This window comes from Cavia porcellus, unplaced genomic scaffold (assembly GCF_034190915.1).
Source record: "Cavia porcellus strain 051 isolate PalLab524CR breed Dunkin Hartley unplaced genomic scaffold, mCavPor4.1 scaffold_32, whole genome shotgun sequence".
Lineage (NCBI taxonomy): Eukaryota > Metazoa > Chordata > Mammalia > Rodentia > Caviidae > Cavia > Cavia porcellus.
The window spans coordinates 30,165,536-30,190,221 of record NW_026947515.1 but is presented as its reverse complement, the minus strand read 5'-3'; the positions used below and the strand labels follow the sequence as shown (position 1 = coordinate 30,190,221).

The 24,686-nt window shown below is 53.3% G+C and overlaps 2 protein-coding genes across 6 annotated transcripts in view; one reads left to right on the top strand and one right to left on the bottom strand.

Annotated features, from left to right (window-relative positions):
• The first annotated feature begins 184 nt into the window (after positions 1–184).
• On the top strand, positions 185–2,403 carry Cenpx (centromere protein X). Of its 2 annotated transcripts, none has more exons than XM_003464907.4 (5): positions 185–319; positions 1,426–1,477; positions 1,552–1,605; positions 1,791–1,879; positions 1,969–2,403. In XM_003464907.4, exons 1-5 carry the CDS (start codon positions 290–292, stop codon positions 1,981–1,983), a joined length of 240 nt encoding a protein of 79 aa, XP_003464955.1. In that variant the 5' UTR covers positions 185–289; the 3' UTR covers positions 1,984–2,403. The 2 variants fall into 2 exon arrangements, with proteins under 2 accessions (XP_003464955.1, XP_023418691.1); XM_023562923.2 differs by lacking the exon at positions 185–319 and adding an exon at positions 654–1,046.
• Positions 2,404–3,278: 875 nt separating this feature from the next.
• Positions 3,279–24,686, bottom strand: part of Aspscr1 (ASPSCR1 tether for SLC2A4, UBX domain containing) — a 38,917-nt gene continuing 17,509 nt past the window's right edge. For all 4 annotated transcript variants that reach the window (XM_003464906.5, XM_023562922.2, XM_023562921.2 and 1 more), the window contains 9 exons: positions 9,773–9,912; positions 9,561–9,642; positions 9,009–9,075; positions 8,294–8,356; positions 7,903–7,955; positions 4,012–4,063; positions 3,705–3,774; positions 3,460–3,632; positions 3,279–3,374 (listed from right to left, as the gene is read on the bottom strand). In XM_003464906.5, the coding sequence (XP_003464954.2) occupies positions 3,361–3,374; positions 3,460–3,632; positions 3,705–3,774; positions 4,012–4,063; positions 7,903–7,955; positions 8,294–8,356; positions 9,009–9,075; positions 9,561–9,642; positions 9,773–9,912 (714 nt within the window). In that variant the 3' untranslated portion in view covers positions 3,279–3,360. The remainder of the gene's footprint in view (positions 3,375–3,459; positions 3,633–3,704; positions 3,775–4,011; positions 4,064–7,902; positions 7,956–8,293; positions 8,357–9,008; positions 9,076–9,560; positions 9,643–9,772; positions 9,913–24,686) is intronic.

The window sequence follows — 24,686 nt, the reverse complement described above, 5'->3', positions numbered from 1 at the left end:
CACTGCAGGGCTAGCCGCGGACCAATGAGAGCGAAGGGCGGAAACACGCGCCCAACCAAGACTGAAAAGCAGAGCAGCGCTATTTGGCTAGGTAGGTGGGAGACGCGGGAGCGGGATACTGGAGGGTGCTCTCTAATTCATTGGCTGGAAGCTCGGGGGCGGGACTCCCGGATGGTGTTTTCCGTCTTCGCTGGCTGAGGGTGGGGGCGTGGCCATAGAGCCCGCGTTCCGTGCTCATTGGCTGGGATACGGGGCGGGGCTACACCAAGGGAGCACGCAGATAGTGGTCATGGAGCGAGCCGGCACCGGCTTCCGGAAGGTGAGGGTTGGCTTTAGGTGGGTGCGGACCCCTTATTCCTCACGTGCCACCGGTGCGTGCCTGTGGCTAACCTCGCGCTGCGGTTCACCCATGCTTCTAAGGGTGGGAGGGCAGCCTGGTCTGCGACTGAGCCGCGGTGTGTGCAGAGGCTGACGGGCCGCGAGGAGCTGGGCAGCGTCAGGCCCTCCCACGCGGCCAGCGCTTCCCTCCGGGTCGGGGCGTGGGTCAAGGCCCCGGCTTCGCTGCCCCGTGGCGGGCGAGCCCGTGCAGAGGACCCAGTGGACGCCACGCCCCGTCCGACCTGAGTCATTTTGCCTTTCGTCAGAAGGTTAGGAGGCGCCCAGCACCCTTCACGTCAGGACAGCGGGAGGGTCCCGGCCACCAGGGAAGGGAGGTCGCGCTGCGCTCGTCCCAGAGGCACTTGGGGGTCATCGGTGACGGGGCCTGGGCCACTGCTGGAGAGGGGCATAAACCAAGCCTGCCTGGTCAGCTCGAGTGCCAAGGGGTCCAAGCCTCCTCGCCAGGGCAGGAATTTAGCGCGTCTCAGGCTCCTTTCCGAGGCCGCGTTCTCATGTACGTGGAGCGATTCGTAGAGCTGCCGTTTAATCTCATATATTGTCCCGGAGCCCGCAGGTTCTCTGTTGCCTTCCTGATATAACGCGAGATGAGCGGGCCCAGCAGGTGGCGCTTCAACCCCGTGGTGCTTGACAGGGACCCTCCAGCCCTGGTGAGGCAGGACACCTCGCCTTCCACTGTCTGGGCTCCTGGGTGCCCAGTGCTGTTGCCACCTTTCCCTGCGGTCTCCTGCAGTGCCCTGGGCAGTGTTGGTTGACAGACCATCAAAGGGGCTGGCCACCCTCGGGAACAGGTGCCTCCTCCCAGAGAGCAGAGAATTTTTTTCCCCTCTTGCTCACTGGAGCCCCAGAAAGCAGAAAACTGGGCCCTTCCCTAACTGCTCACTACGAAAAGGATTCTCCAGTACCCTACTGAGCGAGAGGCCTCATGTGGCAGCAGCTCCAGCCGAAGTCTACCCCAGGCTGAGTCGCTGATTCTGAAGGTGCCCATGGGGCTGGGGCTGGCTGGCACTGAGCCCTCCCTCCCCGCAGGAGCTGGTGAGCAAACTGCTGCACCTGCACTTCAGGGATGAAAAGACCAAAGGTGAGGGCCCTGGAAGTGGGGTGGCAGGCGAGGACTGGAAGTGTGGACCTTTCTAACCTGCTCTCCCTCCACAGTCGGTGGCGATGCCCTGCAGCTTATGGCAGAGCTGCTGAGGATCTTCGTTGTGGGTGAGCCCAGGGTTGGTGACCACCAGAACACTTGAGACTGCTGGTTTTTATATTTTGGTGAAAAAACTAAATTTTTCCGTTTCCCATGAGCACCTGAGTTCAATACTCTGAGAAGCTGTTGGGGTGGCATGGGGCCAGACTCAAGCACCCAGTACCTGCTATCTCACTTCCTTGTGTTACATTAGAAGCGGCTGTCCGTGGGGTGCGGCAGGCCCAGGCAGAAGACGTGACCCTGGTGGACATCGATCAGCTGGAGAAGGTGCTTCCTCAGCTGGTATGTGGGTATGGGTCCATACATGGCGGCTGCAGTGGCCTGGGGAATAGTGCCAGGCCACTTACACTAGGTACCCTTTTTCCTCACAGCTCTTGGACTTCTAGGAGTATCCACCCCTCCCAGGAAGCTAGTATTCCCCTACAGGCTGCTGTTGACCCTGTGGCCTGCAGGGTCTGGGCTAGATCCATACCAACACTGAGACCTAGTCCCAACATGGTTCTTTAGCCTCGGAGGAATGACGGGATCCTGGAAGCTGTTGTCCTTCCTAGTACCCCTTTGGTCTGTAGCTCATAGGCCCCTGGGGACAGTCCCTGTGGGTTCCAGGGAAGCAGGTGCAGTGGGCAGGGGGACTGATCTGCTTCCTGGCCATGGCAACCCTAAATAGCCCATGTGTTTTACAAACCAACCAGCTGCCTTACTACCCCAACATCAAAGTTGGTGTGGAGTTTTAGCCACCTGATACTTCCCTGAGCTATAACTTTGTCCTCACAAAGCAACATCAATAAATTAACACCTGTCTCCTAGGCTTGACTTTCTTTTTGCCGTTAATCAACCAAAGTCAACTTGCTTTGAAGCCTCACCCTATTCCCTCTCATCTACAGTGTCTTGGTAGGATGCAGGCAGAATACTAACAAAGGGTAACAAGACATGTGTGGCCCACTGTCTGCTGAGGAAACCAGAGCCCTCACACATGGCTTGTTTGCCTGGGAAATGTCGTGCCCACCTTGGGCCAGTTAGGATTAGGGTGAGGACCAGGACACACCAAGTGAAAATGTGAGGAACCTGGGAACCAGCTGCCAAACCGTGTGTCTGCCCTGAAGTTAGGAGCCTGCCCTCATCCCTGCACAGCTGCAGGCCACCCTCACTGACCTGGGAACTCTACCTAAGCCTGGCAGCCCACTGAGCACAGGTGCTGGCCAGCCAGCTCTGCTGGTACCAATGCTTAGGCAAGCTGGGGCCCAGCACCCTGCTAGGTGACTTGGATCCTCTCCCTGGAACTCTCCAAGCTGCTGTCGGTGCCCAGGGCAGAGGCATTTAGCTTTGTGGCAGTTGTCAGAGCTCAGACTATAGGAGCCACAGATTTCTTGGTCCATGTCATTCGCTGTCCCATCCCCCTGGCTTCTGGGGAGTGTACACAGTTGGGCCTCGAAGCAGCTTTGGAGGACCTCAAAGTAGCCTGAGATAGCAGGTTAGTTTGCAAGGAGACTTCATTCTGTACTTCTGGCCTCCTAGATGGAGAACTAAGGTTCAACCAGAGAGACTTAAGAAGCTAGTAAGCATACGGCTCTAGCCTGCCAGACCTTTTAGAGGCATATCCAAGCCCTTGTTACCAATAGCCATGGGTGACAGCAGGTGAAACAAGGCCTAGTGGCCTTCTCTGCAGGAAGGACAATTCAGAGGACTTGAGTGTGTCTTTATTCCTGCTTGGGGTAGAGGTAGGTTCCTGCAGCTGGCAGGCAGCACCTTTGGGCCGGCAGTTTTCACCTCTTGCTGGCTGCAGCACAAACACACCAGGTTCACTGTAGGTCCTAGATTCCTGCCAGCTATCCTGCCCCACCCAGCCAACCCATAGTAGGTACCTGTCAGCTTCAGCCACTTGGGCACCTTGTCCAAGCTCCTCTTCACAGGCTGGCCAGGCCCTGAGATGGCCTCAGGGGTGCTCACTGACCCCTCTTCAGCAGTTGGCTTCGACTCAAGAGGCGCAGGATCAGGGTCTGGTGGTGGTGGGGACCTGGCAGCCCTGGACATGCACCTGGGGGAAAAGGCCCAAGCCAGGGTGGCAGGTGCTCCCTGGGAGGTGTTCCCTTCTTCCTTGAGCACTTACCTAGCCACCAGCAGGTCAGCTGCAGATGGGGAGATGGTGCGTCCCAACAGTCCAGGCTCCAGGTAGATACCTGCAAAGGCCCAAGCCTATCTAGCCACAGGTGTTCCACTCACACCTCAGCTTCTGGAAGGGGTGCCTCAGCAGGTGGTGCCCCAGGGAGGCAAGTGTCAGGCTATACATCCCCGCAGACCCACATGAGGTCCCCCACTTTCCTTTCCAGGCCATCCAGGTTGGGGACATCAGACACACTGGGGTGCAGGGCCCAGGAACAGTTGGCTGTGCTCAGCAGAATAGAGCCACCACTTACCTGCTGATTCCTCTGCTCCAAAGTACACAAGGGCTGTGGGGAAGAGATTGGCCTGTAGGGAGGCAGAGGGCTCAGTGGGCAGGCAGAGACTCCATGAGGCTGGGGGATCTTGGCTATGGCTCTTTCCTCAGGCAGGCTGGCCAGCCTGGACCAAAGGGACCCCCACCCACCAGTTGAGGAGTCGTGCTCCCCTGAATGAATGCCTACATTTCCCTTCACCTTCTTCTGCCTCCTGCCCAGCATTAACCAAGGCTGGGCATGGTGGTGCATGCCTGGAAGCTCAGCACTTGGAAAGTTGAGGCAGGAAAATTGCTGCAATGTTCAAGGCCAGCCTAAGCAACATGGTGAGACCCTGTCTCAAAAAACAAAAAAGCCAAATCTTTTAAGAGATCAGTCTCAAAGCTCCCTGGGAGTCTAGTGGGACATCCTGCCCAAGAGGTCCAAGAAGACAGGACAGGGTGAGGACTGCACTGAAACACAAGTGTGAAGCTGCTGTTAGCTTCCTCTGCCATGGCCACCCAGAGCGGGCAGCAGTTTGGGGCTGACCCCAATTGCTTGGGCACAGGTGGGGGTGTGCAGTAGTGCCCAGGCATACGCTCTAAGGCCTCCCTGACAGATGGCTAGACAATGACGCAGCATCAGAGCCGCAATGCGCAAGAGCCACCCCCCTCCGCCCCCAAGTATCATGGTGTCACACCCTCCCTTCCTCATACCAGAGTGGGTCTGGAGGTGGGCCCTGGCCCATGTGGCCAAACTCAAGACCACTTCGGACACACCAGCTCCAGGAAGGGGCCCGCAGCTGCTGGCTGAGGGCTAAAAGCTGTTCAGCCCCAAGCTGCTGGAGTGCCTCAGGCTGTGGGGTGGGGGCTGGGGTGGGGATGTTAAAAGATTAATAAGAGCAAGCTTCAAAGGCTGGGCCTAGGAACGCTGAAACCTCAGCTCCAGCCCACAGCGAAGGACACAAACAAGGGCGGTGAATGCTTTGAAACCCAACTGTGAAGCCTGCATCAAAGCTGTGCAGGAGCCTGGGGGTGGGGGAGGCTGCCCTGGTGTGTCTGCAAAGGAACTGGAAGCTCAGGAGCTAGGAAGGAGCACGGCATGTGTCCTGGCCATGGCCATGTGTCCACCCTCAGAAGCCCAAAAGTGTCCCCACTACAGAGAACCAGGCCAGGGTTCACAGGCAGCTCCCCTAACTCTTGGCTCTCCAGAGAAGCCTGGAGCCCTGGGCTTCATCTGCTCCCCATCCACTGCTAGCCACAGGGTCTTCCTCAGAAGCTGCTTAGGGAGGCCTTGCAGCAGCCCTGGTGCTCACTATGATGCCCTCCCATGGGCCCCTTGCCTAGCACTGCCTGAGAGAGGGAGCAGAGGTGTGGGAAAGGGAAGGGGCTGTCACACTGCTGGGCAGGGGCACTTGGCCAGTCCCTCAGCCTATCCCTACCTATGCTTAGTTTCTGAGGGACAATGCAGACTGCAGTAATGAGGGAACAGAAGTGACGGGGCAGCAGATTAGGTGGTGCCCAAGCTGGGCAATTTCCAGAGACAGGGCTCCAGATGGGCCCCAAAAATGAGCCTCCCCAAATCTCACTACACCTTCCTCTTCTCCCCGTGGAAAACTCCTGAGGCATCTACCGCATCAGGGGCCCCATCAGGAACGCCCTACCTTGGTTCACAACCTTATAGCCACGCAGGAGAGAAAGACTGATTGGGGGTAGGGGTTGCTTCTCTCACTCCAGGCACTACCATGTGTGGCCAGGGTCAGGGCCTTCCCCTAACAAGGCAGGGGACACTAAACGTCCACAGAGAGGCTCATTGGTCCCTTGTAGCCTGAGGCCCTGTGATGAAGCTTGGTCTTACTGCATTCAGGCTGGGGGATATGCCAGAGTGATAGCACTGTCCAGTCTTGCCAGCAAGCTGGGGCCCAGCTCTGCCCCTCATCAAGAAGGGCCAGCCTAGGGGCACAGGGCTGAGGCCCTGGGGAAGGACCTTCCCTCAGAGCAGAGCCCGGCAGGCCCCTCGTGCACCAGGCCTCCCCACCTCCCCCCAGTGCCCACCCGAAGTCCTGCCCACTGGCTTGGGTCTCTGATGTCCCCACCAAATGAAGGACAACAGAAGAGCAGCCTAACCAACAGAAGTGGGTTCCATGCCTACTCATCTGAAGCTCAGTAGACCACTCCTCAAACACTGGCAAAGGCTCTAGACCCTGGCCCAGTCCTACCTGCTACCCCCAGCTCAGAAAAAGGTGGGGATAAATATCCTATGGCTTGACCTCAGGGACAATGGAAGGGGGTAGGCAGGGGACACAGGTGGGTGACAACTGATTCACGGTCCCCAGAACACATCAAGAGAGGTGAGCCCTCTGTGCTGTGGGGGCTGTCACCCAGGGCCTCAGCCACTTTCCAGCGGGCTAACTTCCTGCCAGGGTGGAAGGGTCCCTTTGTGAGGTGGAAGGTGGGGGAACAAGAGGGCAAGGCCAGGACTCTAGTACTCAGGGGCAGGAAGGTTTGAAGCAGGGGCTTGAGACATCTGTTCCCATGTTCTCCTGGTCCCCTCCTTACTCCTGACTGCCCCCAACGACCCTCTCAGAAAACTACGCTCTCTTTGTCCAGTGCTGACCCACAACCCCCACATTGTCACTGGCTGCAGCAGTCCAGCCCCAGACACCCCTGGGCCACAGGCAGCCAGAGCACAGCCCTGACAGACACGAAAGCTCCGCCCGCCAGCCCACTGCCGCTGGGGGTGGGGGCACGCTTCCTTCCCTCCACCCTGCCAGCTCAGATGGCAGCCGGCTCCAGGCCGAACTGACAGATGAAAGGAGACGGCTGCTGGAGGCAGGAGCAGAGTGTCACCAGGAATCACGGCTGGCCGGACAAGGCATCCCAGGGCTCTACAGGGCCTCCTAGCTGGGTAAAGGGGGCTGGTCCTCCATCCCAAATGGTCTCCCAAACTCAATGTTTATCAACAGGCTGGCCAGCAGGCAGGGAGAAGTGAAGATGGAACTGAGCTCTGACGACTGGAGGGGTCACAGGCTCGACCCCCGCCCCCACCCCTTTCCCCATGGTCCCTGGTAAGTTTCCAGCGGATCCTCTGCTCCCTGCCCACTTCATGCCCCGTCTCACCCCAACAGTGTGGTGGCTCCTGGCTGCCAGCAGACTGTTACCCCTAAGCCAGATCTCGGCAGAGGCCTTTGGCTGCCTCTGTTGTTAATTAAAATATCTGAAGGACTGTGAAGAGGAAACCATTAGGCCTGAGTGGTACAGAGGTCTCAGCTGTGTGGGGGCAGGAGGGAGCGACAACACAGGACATTCATCCCTCCCAGCTCTGGGAGGCAGCTCCCTGGACATAGTATCACAACCCTCAGGACTTTTAGGGCCCTCCGGGGCAGGAGAAAATGGAGCCAACAGGTATTTCCAGCACAGTTCAGGGTGTACAGGAGAAAGGCTGGGCCCAGGAGATGGGTACAGGAAACAGCAACCCTCCCAAGCCAGCCTCATCCAGCAAGGATGCCAACCCTCCTGGGGATCCTATCAGCCCTATGTCAGGTTTGCCTGGACCCCTTCCTCACCCAGAAGTGGGGTAGGGGACTGGTTTTACTCAGCAGCCCCGGGCCAGGACCTTTGAGCAGCCCCAGCTCAAGACTGAAGCCAGCTAGCAAGGCAAGCCCATCCCTGCCCGGGGCCAGGCAGGAAGGGGAGGAGGCTGGAAAGCCCTGTCAGAACCAACTTCAGAGGCCACTGCTCCCTCTGAATTCACCGACTCTCAAAGGCTTTATTACCCGCCAGCAGCGCCTGCCAGGGTGGGTGCTCCTTCCCAACCACAGACCTCGCCCTGTATGGCGCCCTGCCCTCCCAGCTTGCCCCTACCCCTGTGGCACCCCCATGAGGCCCTGGGTACCTGGAAGAGGGTCAGCGTTGGGTCGTCCAGTACTGTTTTGGGAGGAGTGATGACTGTAGGGTGAGGGGAGAAAGTGAACCCGTGTTAGGAAATGGGCTGCCCTCCACACTCCTGGGGAAGATGAGTCCCAGGCTGGGCATCTCTGAGGAGCCCCTCAGCTCTCAGTCTTTGGCCCCGCTCACCAGCTTGAGCCTCATGATGAGGGGAGAGGCAAGGCTGGGAAACAGGGCTCAGAAATGGAGGGGACATGAGACGGCCTCCCATCTCCAGCTCTGCCCTGCCCTCAGGTCCAGTTTGACACTCATCAGGGCAGCCCTGAGCCTCTCCTCAAAGCCTGGATCAGGGTAGGGAAGACCAGGATGGAACAGAGGCAGGCTCAGGAGGGACTCACACAGGTAGAAGGGTAGCTCAGGATTCCCCAGGTGGCTCCGCACAAAGTCTCTCAAGTCCCCCACTGCAGAGAAGAGATGAGAAGAAGGCTTTGCAAGACAGGCCCAGGCCCCTTGCTTCTAGGCCTGCCTTCCCATCCCCACCTCCCAAGGTCCTGCTGGCCTGGGCACAACTGCCTGAGACATCAACTTTAAACTTAGCTCCCACCGTCTTGTCCTGGGCTAAATCCCAGGGGCGGGACTTTGTCTCTTCCATAGCCCCCGGATGTCATGTAGGCTGCCACCTGGACAGCTGCCCAGGAGAGGCCTGACCCCAAATAGCCTGGTGCCCATCTCAACCCAGAGTGCCCCAAATCTCTCCCCTGTCCACCATCCCAATCTGACCTCTGTGCGGGACCAGCTGTCTCTGAACAGGTCCCAGAGGCCCACCTTGCACTGGTGACCTCACTACACCTTTCTTCCTCTGGGTGTTCCCACTTGTGCCCCAAAGAGCATCCAAGACCAGGGCTCTGCAGGATGGAATGGGGGCTCTGTGCTCAAAGCCATGTCCACAACTGGCCCATCTAAAGAGCATACGCAGGGCCCTCTGAACAGCCCTCGAAGCGGAGAGCAGCCCACAACTGCCTAGTCTCCCTAGAGACTGAAGGGCAAGTGGCCAGGCTATGGCCTGAAAGGAAGGAATCCTGAAGGCTCAGTGTCCACCCCAGGGTTGCTCACCTGTCTCAGTGGGGCGGAAAAAGCCCTGCAGCATGTATCGGTCAGGAAATAGGATCCTCAGAGCCACCTAGGTCAAAACGAGCAAAGAAGTCAGCAGGGACTCCCTAAGCTGACCCTGGCACAGGAAGGCCTCACCACGCAGCTCCTCTCCCTGGGGCCAAGGCCCCACGCCTCATGGGAGTCAGGCGGAGGACGAGAGCGCCCAGCATTCAGGTGTGCACACATGCCTTCTAGGAGCACACAGAGGCCTGCCTCTAGATCTGCTCCGAGACGCATCCTAGGACTGGGGAATGGCTTAGTGATGAATTATTCTCGGGAGAAGAGACCCAAGATTCAAGCCCCAGTAACACACAGAACATTTATTCTACCACGAAATGTTAAGGGGATTAGCTGGTTAATGAAGGAATCGGCTGCACAGGCCTCTTCACCAACACTGGGGAGACAACTGTGAGTGGCCAGTGGCACCAGCTGCTCAGCCGTGGTCACATGCTGTGGTGTGTTCCCACCTGGCAGCCATAGGCACCTCACACAGACAGCCTCCCTTCCCCATACCTTTGGGTAGCGCTGCAGCTTCTCCTTCATCTGAGCCTCCCTGAAGGCCTGGGTCACCAGGGGCGCTTCCTCCAGGCGCTTTCTGTGATGGGAGGAGGTAAAGGGTCAGCTTCCTTCCAGGGCTCCTACAGGAAGGGACTGAGAGATGCTGTTGAGTCCTTGAGTAGAGGGGACCTGGGTATGGGGAGGGCAAACTGGTAGGGGGCACCCACCGCTCACTCCTGAGCTGGGCCAGGCGTCTCCTCACATCATCCACAGTCACCTCAAAGAACTCGTCTGGCAGCTCTGCTGGCCAGGCCTCCAGCAGGTCCTCCAAGTCAGGGTGGCACACCACAGGATCCCGGTCTACAGGCTGTGGGCAGACGACCTCAGCTGACTTGAGCTCCCTAGGGGATTCAGTCGTGGCACACAGACTGATCCCAGCCGATGCCTGTCCATACAGGGTGAGGATAGGACCCTCCAGCTGACCCTAACCAAAGCTGTAGTCACCCCCCACCAGTCATTCAGCAGCCAATATGGAGACTCTCACTTGCCCAAAGGGGCCAAGATCCTAAAATCTGGCTACAACACCTGCACCTGCACGCCTCGGGGGAACTCGGGGGAGTGGGCAAGTGCCAATTTGGGCAGCTCTCCTGTATGCTCTCTGCCTAAATGGGGAGCCCAAAATCAAGGAACCAAGCTGGGGAATGGCATTCCTGTTCCAGGCCACGTCAGGGGCTCCACAGAGGGGAGGTGCAGTGACAGCTACCAAATTAGAGTGTTGGCAAAAACCCCAGCTGTCTGCCCCCACTGCCCTCTCAGCCACAGCCGAAGGCCACACCGACTCCATCTCTCCCTCCCCTGGGGAGCAAGCTGGCTCTCCTCTGCCCACCCAAGGGCCAGAGGAAGGGACAGCGCCACTCCTAATTGGCATCAATGACAGTGAAAATTACAAGGCAGGCCCGCTGTGTGTGCAGTGTCCAGGAGGGTGGGACAGCGCCTCGATGCTGAGACTGCTCAGTGCAGCCAGCCTGCCTGAGATGCCCAGCTGGGCCCTGTCCTTGTGCTCATGGACAGCAGAAGATAGGGGTGGATGGGTGGCCCAGGACCCCAGGGCTCAGCTGCCTCTCTGCCCCTCCAACTCCCTTCAACCCCCGCAAGTTCGTCTGGGAATCCCATATCTACAGTGTTCCAGCCTGAGGCATGCCATGCCTGTTTCAGGTGCTCCTGGCCCACTCCAGCCACTGTCCCTGAAAGCCTAGCACATGATCATCCATGTCACACCTCCTCGTGTGTCTCCAATAAGGAAGCCCTCTGACTTCAAGCACAGTCCTCGAAGAGCAGCTAGGAAGGGCCCACAGGTGTCTGACCAAGGGCCCTGGGACTGCTCTTTCAAAGCCACAACCACACAGCAGCCACCACTGCACAGTCTGTACCGAGGCCCTTCATCACAAGTTGCTTGGCGCCAGCCTGCCCCATGCCACAATGCCCGCATTCCTTGCCTGGGCTCCCAGGGGAGGGCAGGCAGGCCACGGACGAATCCTGAACCAGGAGCTGCCATATCCACAGGGGGCCAGCCCAGGCCGGAGCAAGGGTGGGGTGAAGGGCAAGGCAGGATCCTGATGTAGGCACAGCTTGGAGCGCTGGCCCTCAAAACCCTGAGTGAGGCTATGTGTGGTGGTGCACATCTGTAATCCCACTGTTTAGGAGGCTGAGGCAGGAATACTGTTGTGAGCTGGAGGTCATCCTGGGTTACATAGGGAGTTCAAGACTAGCCTGAACTATGTAGTAAGACCCAGTTTCAAAAAATAAACAAGCAAACAAAAAGAACTACACAAAAAACTCTGATCAAAAGAGCAAGCTCTCTAGTGGCCAGTTCTATGCCCTCCCTGGGAGGAGACAGCCCTGGACACATTAGTGTCCACAGTAAATCCTAGTAGACAGGTGGTGTGCAATGGACAGCATCATGTTGAGCCTGACCCTCCCCCAGGACACAGCCACAGGACAGAGGACAGAGTCTGAAAAGCCAGTCCCCAGGAATGTATGATCACCTGGCTCTCCAACAATTTCCTGGGCACTGCCTGGGGCCTGCTTCACAATGCTCAGGGCCACTGAATTTCAGTTGAAAAAAAAAGCTGACAAAATTCTATTATGAGGCTGGGGATTTACAGTGGCACAATCGCCTGCCTGACAAGTTCAAGATTGTGAGTTTGATCCCGGTATCAAAAGCCAAAAAATTCTATTTTAAGGGCTGGGGATACAGCTCAGTGGTGTAAGCACCTGCCTACCAAGCACAAGGCTGTGAGTTTGATCCCTGGTACCACACACACACAAAAGTCTATTTTGAAACCACTCTGGACCCCTCCCCTTCCCTCCTGGCAGCTCTGCTCTGCTTGAGAAGGCAGTTTATCAAACAGCACTAAGGTCCCATTCAGGGACCAGGGTGACAGGACAGACGGCTTCCCTGCCCTTCAAGGATTGAGGGCAGCAGAAGGACCAGTCTGGATGACCACTGTAGAAGGGCCATCCCTCCCAAGAACTGCCAGTATATGTGGCCAGGATGATGGCAAGAGTCACTGCTACAGAGTAGTGTCAGGAACAGCCAGAGAACTCACACGGGAGGAGAAGGCCTACCAGCACTGGAACATTCCCACAACGGTTTCCAGTGCAGAAAGAATGCAGTGGGCCAGGGAGGGGCTGCGGCCTGACTCCCCACTCCAGAGACCCTACCCAGTACCTGGCTCTCACTAGCTGTTCTTGTGGCCTCAACAACTGTTGTCTTAATTACTCTTCTTGATGTTGAAACAAAATACCCAATGCCCAAAGTTAAGAGAGGAAATGTTATTTTTTCTTTTTTTTTTTGTCTTTTTCTTTTTTACCGGTACCAGGTATGGAACTCACGACCACACACTTGCAAGGCAGGTGCTTATGCCGCTGAGCTAAATCCCCAGCCCCAAGAGAGGAAATGTTTAGTGCTGCAAAGTTAAGAGAAGAAAAATTTATTTCATCTTTTTTTTTTTTTTTTTTTTTTTTTTTCCTTTTTTCCGGTACCGGGGATCGAACTCACGACCGCCTGCTTGCAAGGCAGGTGCTTACGCCGCTGAGCTAAATCCCCAGCCCCGAGAAGAAAAATTTATTGCTCACAGTTTATACAGGTTTTAGTTCATAGCTGGCTGGCATGGAGGCAGGGAGGCATGGCAGAGGGGCACCGCAGCAGAGAGGGCAGTAAAACAATGAAATACCAGAGCAGTAGGTGACAACAGCCCTCTTTGTCCCTTACAGTCTATCCAAGCTACATGCACTTAGAGCAGGTAAGTACTTATACCCAGGGTGGGACACCTTAATGCTGGCATCACACAGCATCATACCCTCAATCCCAGAATCACACACCCTAGATCCAGCCACTTCTGAAAAGCTCTACCTGTGACAATGTGAGACTTCTGAGGGACATCTAGATACAGGCCATGCAGCTGAGTTCATGGCTTCTGTCTTAGGTAGACTTATACATGGAGGACGGAGGCCTAGCTAGAGATGAGACATCATCAACAAAGAGGAAGCACACAGTGACTTAAGAGGGACAGCCAGGTCTGCTGCTAGAAGATGCCCACGATGGCCTGACCTCCAGATACGACCCTGGCCAAGGCACGGGAAGGGATGGGCTGTGTCCTTCCACCGAGGAGACCGCCCTGGGTATAATGCAGGAAGGAGGTGCATGAGACAAGCTCGCAGAAGCACAGCCCTGTCTGCTTGCAGTGGGGAGGCCTTAGCTCCATTTGGCCCAAGGTTCCAGCGTGCTAAAAGTACTCCTGGCGGCTGAAGAGGCACCCAGAGGTACACACCTGAACTGCCAGGCTCTAAAGACTGTAAGTGACACTGAGCTTTTCAAAGTTTGGAAGTACAGGCTGGCTCTCCTGCAGGTCACACGGATGGGTCCTGGGTAAGTAGAACCCATAGATTCTTCTCCAGAAGCCAACAGCCTCCACTTTGTCCGGGTTTTTACCAGCCCATCTTTTTTCTCTTTATTTATTTATTTATTCCTATCTTTTTGAGACAGGGCCTCGCTATGCAGTTCAGGTTGGCCTTGAGCTGACTTTGTAATCCAGGTTGGTTTTGAACTCACAATGACTCTTGTCTCAGCCTCCCAAGTACTGGGATCACATGTGTGAACTGCCATACCTGGCTAGGGGCAATCTGAGACTCATGTGTTGGGCTCCTTAAATCCTCAAAAGAAGCTCACAGGATGACTTCCACACAGTGCCTAAAGGACAGCTGGTCTTGGAGGGGGAGTCTCCAAGGATACAGTGTGTCACTGCTGCTTCAGAGGACTCTGGAGTCCAGACTGTGACATGAAATCCCCTTTGCTAAAGCTCTGTCCAGGGGTTGTTTTCCTGCAAACACCAGGTCATGGCAAAGACTTCCAGGCCACAGCTTTGAGCAGGATGTGCAGGTGAAAGGAACATGTGGAAACCAGAAAGGAGGCACAAGGGGCAGGAGAAAGACAGAGAGGGGGTGGGAGCAGGCAGAAGCAGCAGCCCCAGTGGTTTACAAATTCTCCAGCTCTTGACCCCTAACCAGTCTAGAACCAGGCACAAGAAGCCACGTCCAGCCCACAGGTAGACAGGGCTGGAGCTACTATGGGCAACGGGAGGTATGGAGTCAGTGACAGCCCCAGCAGAGAAACCCCAGGGCCAGGCAGGAAGACATCCCTGACCACAATGGGGCCACTCTCCTCAGAAGTGGCCCTGAAGCTAGGTATTGTGGCACACACCTGTAATCCCAGGACTTGGGAGGCTGAAGCAAAAGGATCACTGCAAGTTCAAGGCAAGCCTAAGCTACACAATGTCCAAAAAAAAAAGACAAAATAAAACACCAAGTGGTCCTCCTGGAGTTTCCTTTTTTTTTTTAAATCGGTACCAGGGATCGAACTCCTGACCACGTGCTTGCAAAGCAGGCGCTTATGCCGCTGAGCTAAATCCCCAGCCCCTAGTTTCCCTTTTTTGGGAATTGCTGCACAATTCAGGCTGGCCTTAAACTCATTTTGTAACCCAGGCTGGCCTTGAACTTGCTGCAGTCCTCCTGCCTCAGCCTCCTGAGTGCTGGCATTATAATGTACCATCATACCTGGCTAGGGGTTTCCTTTACAGTAATTTTCCAAGACAGGATCACACATACACACACACATACATATTATTTAGAGGTGACCTAGTCTTGCATTTCCAGCCTTTCTGAGACAGTTTCTGTCCATCCGTCCCCGCCACCAGTGCTGCGCCAAGACTGATTTTCTTTCTCTTTGAGGCTCTGAGCTTAAACAAATGACTATGAGCAGACTCAGGCCAAACCTCCTGCCTTACTCTGCAGGCCCCACAGGCTGGAGAGACAGGTGCTGAAGCACACAGCCACCATCAAAGGCCCTAGCCTGACCCCAGGGTTGAGGACTGCAAGGAAGACCTGGGCTCCAACCCACAAGTCCTGGACTTGGTATGTTGCTGGCCTCCCAGTACCAAGCAAGGCCTTAGTGCTGCATCCCACCCAGAGGAGATGGCACCAAACCTGGGCCTACAGACAACAGCCACAGCAACAGCATGAGCCTAAGCCTGCCCGCCAGTGAGTACCCACACACAGCTAGCATGAAGGCCAAGTTGCAATTCAAAAGCATCATAGCTTTTGGATGCTAGTACCCGTGCCAGCAGCAACTGCCCTGCCTGGTGTACATGAGTCCAGGTAGGGTCCTTCTCAGCTCAGGAAAACTCACATCACACAGCCACAGGTTGAGTCATTGAGATGCCGTGTGTCCATTTCTTCCACAGTCAGAAACACAGAACCCCCAACCCAGGCTACACTGGGCCACTCACCTCCAACTCCACCTCCAATCAGCACACCTCAAGGCCATCAGCCCAGGCCCTCCACCTGAAAGCCACATGCTAGAAGTGAAAGCTGTGGCTCCTGATACTACAATGTCCCCAGGAGCCCTGGCCACTCCAGGTCTCATGGTGGGGGAAAGGGTCTGGAGTCAGAGAAGATTACTACCCTGGCCTTCCCGGCCCCAGAGCCACCCCATGCTTCATTAAGGTCAAATGAGCTTTGGGTATTCCTGTGCAAACAGCCTGATCTGGCAAGAGCGTACCAGTAAGAAAGCCAGCACCCAGCCACAGACGAGAATCAGCGCAACTCCTGAACAGCAACAAGAGGCACCTCCGGCACAGGAGAGCTCCCTGTGAGCTCAAAGATGCCCCTAAGCTCGGATGGCTCCCACACAGCACAGCAGCACTCAGTGGGCAGGATGGTCTTCATGTGGGAAGGGCTTCTGGTAATTCCTCACCTTTGCTTTTTTTTGGTGGGGGGGGGTTGCTTTTTGAGACAGGTCTCGTTGCATAGTGGAGGGTTGGCCCTGAATTCACTATGTAGCCCTGGCCAGCCTCAAACTCACTGCCATTTTGTTGCCTTGGCCTCCCCAGCGCTGGGATTATAGGCATGTGCCACCACGCCCAGCTCACTTTTTCTACTATGACAAAGTTACATCATAAACAGATGAGAAACAGTTTTTAAAGAGATACCAGAGCTGCTAACCTGTGTCACAGCAGTGATGTCAGTACTTTGGAACCAAACATTTCCTGGTGAGGACAAAGCATCTGAACACCCCCAGTGAAAGAATCAGTGCAGGTGGTATGGAGTTCCTATGCTCACAGAGCCTGGCCAGTTCAGAAGAGACTCCTCCGCCCCAGGCAGGGCAGAACTCAAATACTGGGAGCAGCAGCCCAGCAAAGAATAGGCCCGGTGGGCATGGGTCCTGACCCTCCAGGGCACCTTCTACAGAGGTCGCAGAGTACACATCTGCCCTGCATCTTACACTGAGGTCCACACACCCATTTGCAAGTCACCAGGGACCAAAAGCAGCTGAGATTCTTGCCAGCCACCTGAAAGGCTACTGACTATCTGCCAGCAAACCTCAGGGGATATTCAAATTATGGCATGGCCTAAGGCTCTTAGACAGCCGGACTTCAACCCTCAGCATCCAGGGTCGTTCACAAACTCCCACCCACCATGGCGGGAACTAGGTTAACCAGGAACCAGTAGAAGCCCTAGGGCAGAAAAGAGAAGGGCAGTTGGTCAGCCAAGGGCTCCCCAACCACAAGGCCCTGGACTCCAGCCCTCTGAGGAGGCCAGCAGCAACTGCCCTACCTGGTGTGCGTGAGTCCAGGTAGGGGCCTTCTTAGCTCATGGCAACTCACGTCATACAGCCACAGGCAGGGGCAGAGGATGAAGGCCTGGCTGCATATAGAGGCTTCGGGCTCCGAGGAAATCCTGAGAGGGAGGGCGGTTGGCCAAGAACTTAGGGCCTTTGATCAGGATCAGCCCTCATGCCAGCTGCTGGGGGAGGCTACAGGCATGGGGGTGCCTCCGGGATCAGGCCAGTGAGCGCAGAGTTGTGGGGCAGCCTCTGGGGCCATGGAGGGACTTCAAAGGACAGGGCCAGGGGGCGCCGGGCAACTCCAGCCTCTCCCAGAGCCCAGTTCTGATCGCCAGTAAAACTACCTTCTAATAATTAATGTTTGACATCAAAGGCAGGAACCGCCTGGGTCTGTGAACCATCCTGGGCCTCAGCGAGGACCTGCCTGTATTTTATCCTGTCTCTTTCTTCTGAGTCTTTATTTAAATCCAAAAACCACACACAGGCAAAACATTAATGGGAAACTTGGAAACTCTGTTTGATTACTAAAGTGTACCTTTGAAGTTCCCCAAAAAGTCCTCTCTTGTTCCTGCCCCTCCCCCAGGGCTGAGCAGGGACACAGAGCAGAGGCACATGCTTGAGGCCCCCACCCTCTGGATGTGTGGGTGACAACAGACACGAGGCAGTGGACAGCAGACCTTCACAGTCAATCAGCTGCCCAGGCCCGAAGATCAAAGGCTGAGGAGGGAGCAGGAAGAGGCACAAAGACTCCCCACCCCCACCCTAGAGCCTAAGATCAGTGCTTAGGGGTGCAGCAGACCAGGGCAGTTGCTCTGAGCTACAGCACCCCACACAGCATGGGCCTGCCCAGGGCAGAGAAGTTTAAGGAGGCCAGACTTAAGCTGGCCCATTGTGCAGACTGAGGAATCCCCAGGAAAAGCAAGCTCAGAGATGGCTCTGGACTCTAACTCACCCCAAACTCACGGGCTGCTTTCAGCCCCTGGGCCAAGGAGCCTGGGGACTTCACACTGCACAGACATCACAGGGGCTGAAAGAAGCAGGGTCCCCAAAAGTCAGGGCCCGGTGACAATAGAATGGATAATCCTGGGACTGGGAGCTTTCTTGTCCTTCGAATCCACTCATGTGTCAACTCCACAAGGAGGGCGGGTGAGGGTTCAGGGCACCACAACAAGGAACAGGACGGGAGTGACTCTGCCTAGTGCAGGCACAGGGGTGTGGCCAGAAGTAACAGAGTGGGCCCAGGAAGAGCCAAGTGGGCTGTGTGTACTAGCACCCATTGGCAGACTCTATGTATTAGGCCTTTTATTCTGACACCCACCACCAACTGCTAGGGCCTCAGGCCAGGCCAATATATACTGTCCTAGAAGACCCCAGGTAAGAAGACCTGCCCAGGGTCCCTAAAGGACTACCTGCCTACTGGTGATTAGGGGAGAGACTTTCTACCACATCTCCCACAGACACAGACAGATAAGCTAGACAGGTGAGGTCAGGGGAAGCAGGCAGCAGGGAGCCATGGGTATCCCTTAGGGGGCCTCTCCCCACTCCACAGTGATTAGTGGCCACCCTGTTAGACATGGAAACCAGAGTATGGAGAGAAATCACAGCCATGGAGATGCAATCTCTTGAAAAGGTAGAATCTACCGGAAAAAAAAAAAAATAAAAACAAAAAATGCAAGAGACCCAGAATTCACCAAGAAGCAAGCCCTCTCTGTAAACCAGTGCCATGTGCAGGCCACCACTGGTGGGGAGACAGCCAGTCCCCAGCCCCTTCCAGCACATGGGCTGGGCAACAAGAAGAGCCAATACCCCACCCAATGCCCCTTAAGCAACCAGCTGATCCTGAGAAACACAGGCTTCAATGATAGCTATTGAGGTGAAATGCAATTTGATGCTTGATACTGACTGTAGGTGACCGGTGATCTGATCATCTGTTCAGAAGATAATGGTATGCAGTGTGGCATCTAGGGGGGATCTCCTCCTGAGGGTGGTGGCTTCTGTTAATTCCCTATTATCTTATTTTGAATTCCTATATCATGTTCATTGTTTTGTTGGGTTGAATTTTTTTGTTTGTTTTGGTACCGGGGATCAAACTCACGACCTTGCCTTGCACTTGTCAGGCAGGTGCTTATGCCACTAAGCTAAATCCTCAATCCTGTTGGGTTGTTTTATTTATTTATTTATTGTCTTTTTGAGACAGGGTCTCCCTATGCAGTTCAGGCTGACCTTGAGCTCACTTTGTAGCCCAGGCTGGTCTTGAACTCACAACAATCCTGCCTCAGCCTCCTGAGTGCTGGGATTACAGGCATGAGTTTTATTCTATTTTGTTTGGTTTGATTTTGTTATATGTGATAGCATGGATAGCTATTTCAAAGATAGCAAGATATATTGTGGTAGTCATCTAGTCATTTTAGATTTACTACTGTCTCGGGGTTTTTTTTTTTTTTTTTTGGTTGGTTTTTTTTTGGGGGGGTGCTGGGGATAAAACTCACAACGTCACGCTTGCCAGGCAGGCACTTATGCCACTGAGCTAAATCCCCAGCCCTCTGTCTTGTTTTGAAGTCCTTTATTGCATTCATTGTTTTGTTTTTATTGGTTCTATTCTGTTCTGCTCTGTTTGATTTTTACTATGTCTGAAGGTATCTGCAGCTATTCTGAATACAACAAGAGGCATTATGGTAAGTAACCATTGTCGATTTTGTACTGTCTTGAAGTCCTGTGTCACACTGGTTTGTTTTGATTAGCCTTGTTCTGTTTTATTTTGCTTAGCTTTATTCTCTTTAAAACAAAATTTTAAAAAATCTTTTTTAAAATGCCTTTTATAAAGAGAATGAGCATAAGTACCTGACTAGCAAGTGTAAGGTCCTAAGTTTGATCTCCAGTACCAAAAAAAAAACGAGCTCTGTGAATGGAGTTCCCTCAAATTAAGACCGGCAATGGCCAGACCACCTAAGTTGGCAGAAGCTGATACCTGAGCCTAGCTGTTGGCATGTCCCAGAGATGGCTGGACCAGAATAATCTTCCTACCCTGTCACTGAACCTCCTGGAACTTCCCAGCAACACCAAGAACTGCCCAAGGTCCCACCTGCTCCAGCAGAGAACTACAAGGGCCATGATTACTCTCATTCTTCTGAGAAGGAAGTGGAGACCTGAGCAACCTTCAGGCCTCCAATGTGTGGCCAGGAGGTCACAACCAGACAGAGCCAGGACAACTCAGCCGAAGAGCCAGGCAGTGCCCTGACCAGCAGTCCTTACAGAAGCAGCAAGGTGCAGTACAAGAGATCCACGGCAAAGGTGCAAGCTCCAGCCCACAAGAGCCTGTTTCAGAGTAGGCAAACTCTGTAGGCAAACCTTTTAGAGCTTTCAATGGTACAATCAGTCTACTATGGCACACACACCAAAGGTTCACCACCACTGACCTAGGCAATTGGCATCTGCCCATCATGAGCACTAGGTACAATGGTGGGCAGAACCTAGGGCTGATGGCAATGACTTTCCAAAATGGTTGCCCTTACACTGCAAGTGGCACTTCCAGGTCACAGAAAGGGAATGGTACTGGAAAAACTGATCATGATCGCTAGTACAGTCTTGATTCCCAAACTTGACAAAGACTGAGTAACAAAAAACATACAGCCTTGTCTCATAAATACAGATGAGTAAGTCTAACTAAAGTGCTAGTTAACCAAAACTAACAGCATGGCTGAAAATGAAACACATTTTTGGCAATCCGACAGGGCCTGGAACACCAGAGCAGCTTGATCAGGAGACCTACCCAGAGCCTCACCACACATATCAGCTGAAGGAGAAGCAGGTCCCGATTCTCTTACGGCTGACACTAAAAAAGTTGTCTGGATGCTTCAGCACCCACATATGATAAGAAAAACATGAGACAATTAGCAAGCGTAACATCTTTCATTTGAGAAGGGCTTTTTACAGCACATATCATCCTTACCGAAGAAACCATATTGTCCCTTTCAAGGATCAAGACAAGGATGTCCACTAACACTGCTACTACTCAACAAAGCCCAGTGACCCAGGAAAAAGACAAGAGGACAGGCACAAAGGAAAAAGACAAACCCAGTGTAAACTGCATAGAGCCTGACAGAAACCAGGAGGAAATACTGCAACTACCAAAGAAGTCAGCCAGTCCCAGCATGACAGGAATCGAGATGCTAGCCAGGAAATCGGTCTACAGAACACCTTTCATCAGGAGAATATTAATAAGGTTCTCTAGGGCTGGGGATTTAGCTCAGCAGTATAAGGGCCTGCTTAGCAAGCACAAGATCATGAGTTCGATTCCCGGTACCAAAAAAAATAAAATAAATATATAAATAAAATTCTCTGTTAAAGAATAGAGAAGACTGTGTGGAAAATACATGAGGACTAAGATGAGACAACACAAGAGCCTAAAGATTGGGGCTGGGGATTTAGCTCAGCGGCATAAGCACCTGCCTTACAAGCAGGCAGTTGTGAGTTTGATCCCTGGTACGGATAAAAAAAAAAAAAAAAAAAAAAAAAAGCCTAAAGATTTTCTCTTAGAAGTCAAATGGAGGGGCTGAGGATTTAGCTCAACAGCATAAGCGCCTGCTTTGCAAACGCATAGTTGTGAGTTCAATCCCTGGTACCGATAAAAAAAAAAAAAAGAAGTCAAAAGGAAACTCAATGCAATTTTATAAATGTCCGAAAGTGATTTTTTTTTTAAATCTCACTTCCAATGGAATGAAAGTGATTTTTGAGGAACCTATGAACACTCTAAAGATTATTTAAAAGAACAAAGTCCTTTAATAGACATGTCATTTCTTTTTTTTTTAACTGGGTATGTGTTGATTAAACACAATTTGGTTTTGGGAATTTGTATATACATTATATCTTAATCATTTATCCTAGACCAGTCATTTTTGGGCAAAGATGTGACTTGGTCCACCAGCCACTCCAGACGGGCCCCAGTGGGAGCCAGTGTGGTCCAGGGCAAGAGGCCATGGAGCTGAAAGACAGTTCTGGGAAAACTCATTCATCAATGAGGAAAATCAGCCAGATTATCTCATGTCTTACAATGGGGATGCACCCTGTAATCCTAGCAGTTGGTAGGCAGAGGCAGGAGAACTACCATGAGTTGAAGGCCAGCTTGAGCTATACAATGAGCTCCTGTCTCAAAAAGCTAAATCCCCATGCATGGTCCCCAGGGAGGCTGAAGATCACTGTATGAAATACAAATCCACAAAGTTAAAGGCAGGTGTGCCAGGGGATATCATCTTGGCCCTAGAGGATGACGGACTTTCTAATACAGCGAAGGCACAAATCATAGGGACGAAGGTTTGACACAGCTGCACAACCAGACTACAGACTTCCTGTTCCATGGTGGATGCCATCAATACCGTCATGACATGGTTGCTATGGCTACCCCATAAACTCACAAAGAAATTTCTGCAAGAGCAAATCTCTGTGCATAAAGAAAAACAAGCAGGGTAAAGCATGGCCACATGTAAGAAGGTAAAGTTCACACAGCTCATAACGACATGAACAGCTGTACTCCACACAGCAATCACAGAATCACTGTTTTGTTTTGTTTTGTTTTGAGACAGAGTCTCACTATATAGTTCAGACTGGGCTTAAACTCACTACGTAGCCCAGGTTGGCCTTCAACTCATGATAATCCTCCTGCCCTAGCCTCCCAGGTGCTGGAATTACAGGCATGCACTGCCATGCCTGGGAGAGATAGTACATTGTACAAAATATAATTCTATACCCACCACACTGGCGAAAACCATCAGTCATAGTAAACAGCCAAGACAGAGAGCATGGCAAACATGCAGGGCAGTGCAAACCAATGCAAGCGATCTGGCAGCATGGGGTGCAGTAATGGGAGCCAGAAGTGGCAGGTGCACCTGGGTGGGGATAAAGAGGTACAGAATGCAGCAGAGGTCACACCAGGCACTTGAGGACCCCTCTTAAAAACAGAGGCCTCCTGCTGGGTGCTGTGGCACATGCTTATCTCCCAGCATTCTGAGAGGCTGAGGCAGGAGGATCACAAGTTCAAGCTCAGCCTGGGCAATTTAGTGACAATGAGACCTCTCAAAATAAAATAAAATAAATGACTGGGGATGTAGTTCAGGGAAGAAGTCCTAAATTCAATCCCCATTACTAAGGAGACAAAGAAAAAACACCAACAGTGAGCAGAAAAGAGCAAAAACAATAAAAAAAGATGGGGGCACTAGAGGACAGAATTAATTACAAAACTAAGAACCCTTAAAAAAATCAAACATTCCACATTCTTCAAACAGTTGGACATAAACTACATACAACCAATTAAACAGGGGTGAGAATGGGGACCAGGAGCCAAGAACCTAACGGATGCTGAGTATAAGTCATCACCCACCTGCAGCATCCTGGTCATACACACAGGCACACTCACGCCCACCTTACACTCAACTTCACATACACACATGCACACATGCACCAGGAAAGGATTCTGCAAAGCAATTGCCAAGTTTGTTACAGCAGTGACTGGTTCTTCAGTTCTCAAATTTCCTCTACCATGATTTTATATACATATACATATACATATATATATTTTTTTTTTTTAATTGTGAAAACAAAGTTGAGCCAGTTATCCAAGCATCTCAGGAAATTGAGGCAGAATTGCAATTTGAAGGCCAGGATGGGCCACTTAAAGATCCTATCTCCAAACAAAAATAAAAGGGCTGGGCGTGGCTTAGTGCTTCTTGCTTAGCCTGCGGAAGGTTGCTAGCACTCTCCCCCTACAAAGAGAAATCAACCAGAAGAAAGATGGCCCCAGGAGTCTCAGGTTACCACCAGTGACTTCCATCTTTTTTTTTTCCCTCCATCTTGACCAACAAGAAATCCAGATACTACCCTAGCTGCTCCTACTCCAGCTTCCAAGACAACACATAAAGCCACAGTGAGCCACCTCTTTCAGGCAAAGCCCAACCCCACACTGAGGCCCCAGAGATGCTTTGGAAGCCAACAAGGGCAGCAGGAATGAGAAAGCCAAAGGCTGGAACCAGAAAGAATTGTGTCATCCAGCAGCTGGCTGCTCTCCTAATCATGCCCCGAGGACAGGTGGTTTGGAAAAGAAAATATGAGCATGTACCCAAGCCCTCGCCTGCTGTGCCACCATCCACCCCACAGCCCAGGAACGAGGGCCCTCCCTCCTGGGCCTGCCACCTGCCTGTCTGTGGGTATGCTGCCTCTCGCTGTCCCTGCACGCCATGTACAACTGTGGCCTTCGGCATCTCTGCCTTCTCTGGCACTCTGTGGCACGTCAGAGCACATGGCTTCAGGAAACCTATGTCTCTTCCTGCTTGTCATAGGGTTTCATTCGGACACACTTGAGTTGAGTGTGACTGAGTAAGCCCAGCTCCTCTGTACACTGCATCCCATATATGTTTGGGGTGCAGGTGGAAAAGCCCCAGGTCAGGGTCCTGGCCTATTTTGCCATACCTGAATGCCAACAAACTCTGTCGGAAGACCCCAGGGAACAGAGTGGCTCCTCAGATGAACTGATCAGACACCTGCAGCCATACTACACTTGTTAGATGCTCAGCACCTGCCCCAGGGACTCAGCATCAGCTCCTCCTGATACAAGAGGGTGTCACCCTGCCACCTCAAGGCCACTTTTGTTGAAGTTGCTGATGGACATCACCTGCGCTCTGCAGATTCTACCTTGAGAGTATCAACACAGGCAGCAAAGAGGTGGTCACCTGTTACCAGCTGGGAATTTTTTCCCCCCAGTAATGGAATCTTTTCTATCAATTTCTCTGCTGTTTCATAGTGCTGGGGGTGGGACCCAGGGCCTCGAGAACGCTAGGCAAGTACTCTACCACTGACCCACACCTAGCTACATATATCAAATCAAACCAGGACTGGATGCTGAGCACAGCCACACATGCAGGCAGGAGAAGAGCAGCTCTGGCTGGAAGCAAAGGGCATGGGAACATGAA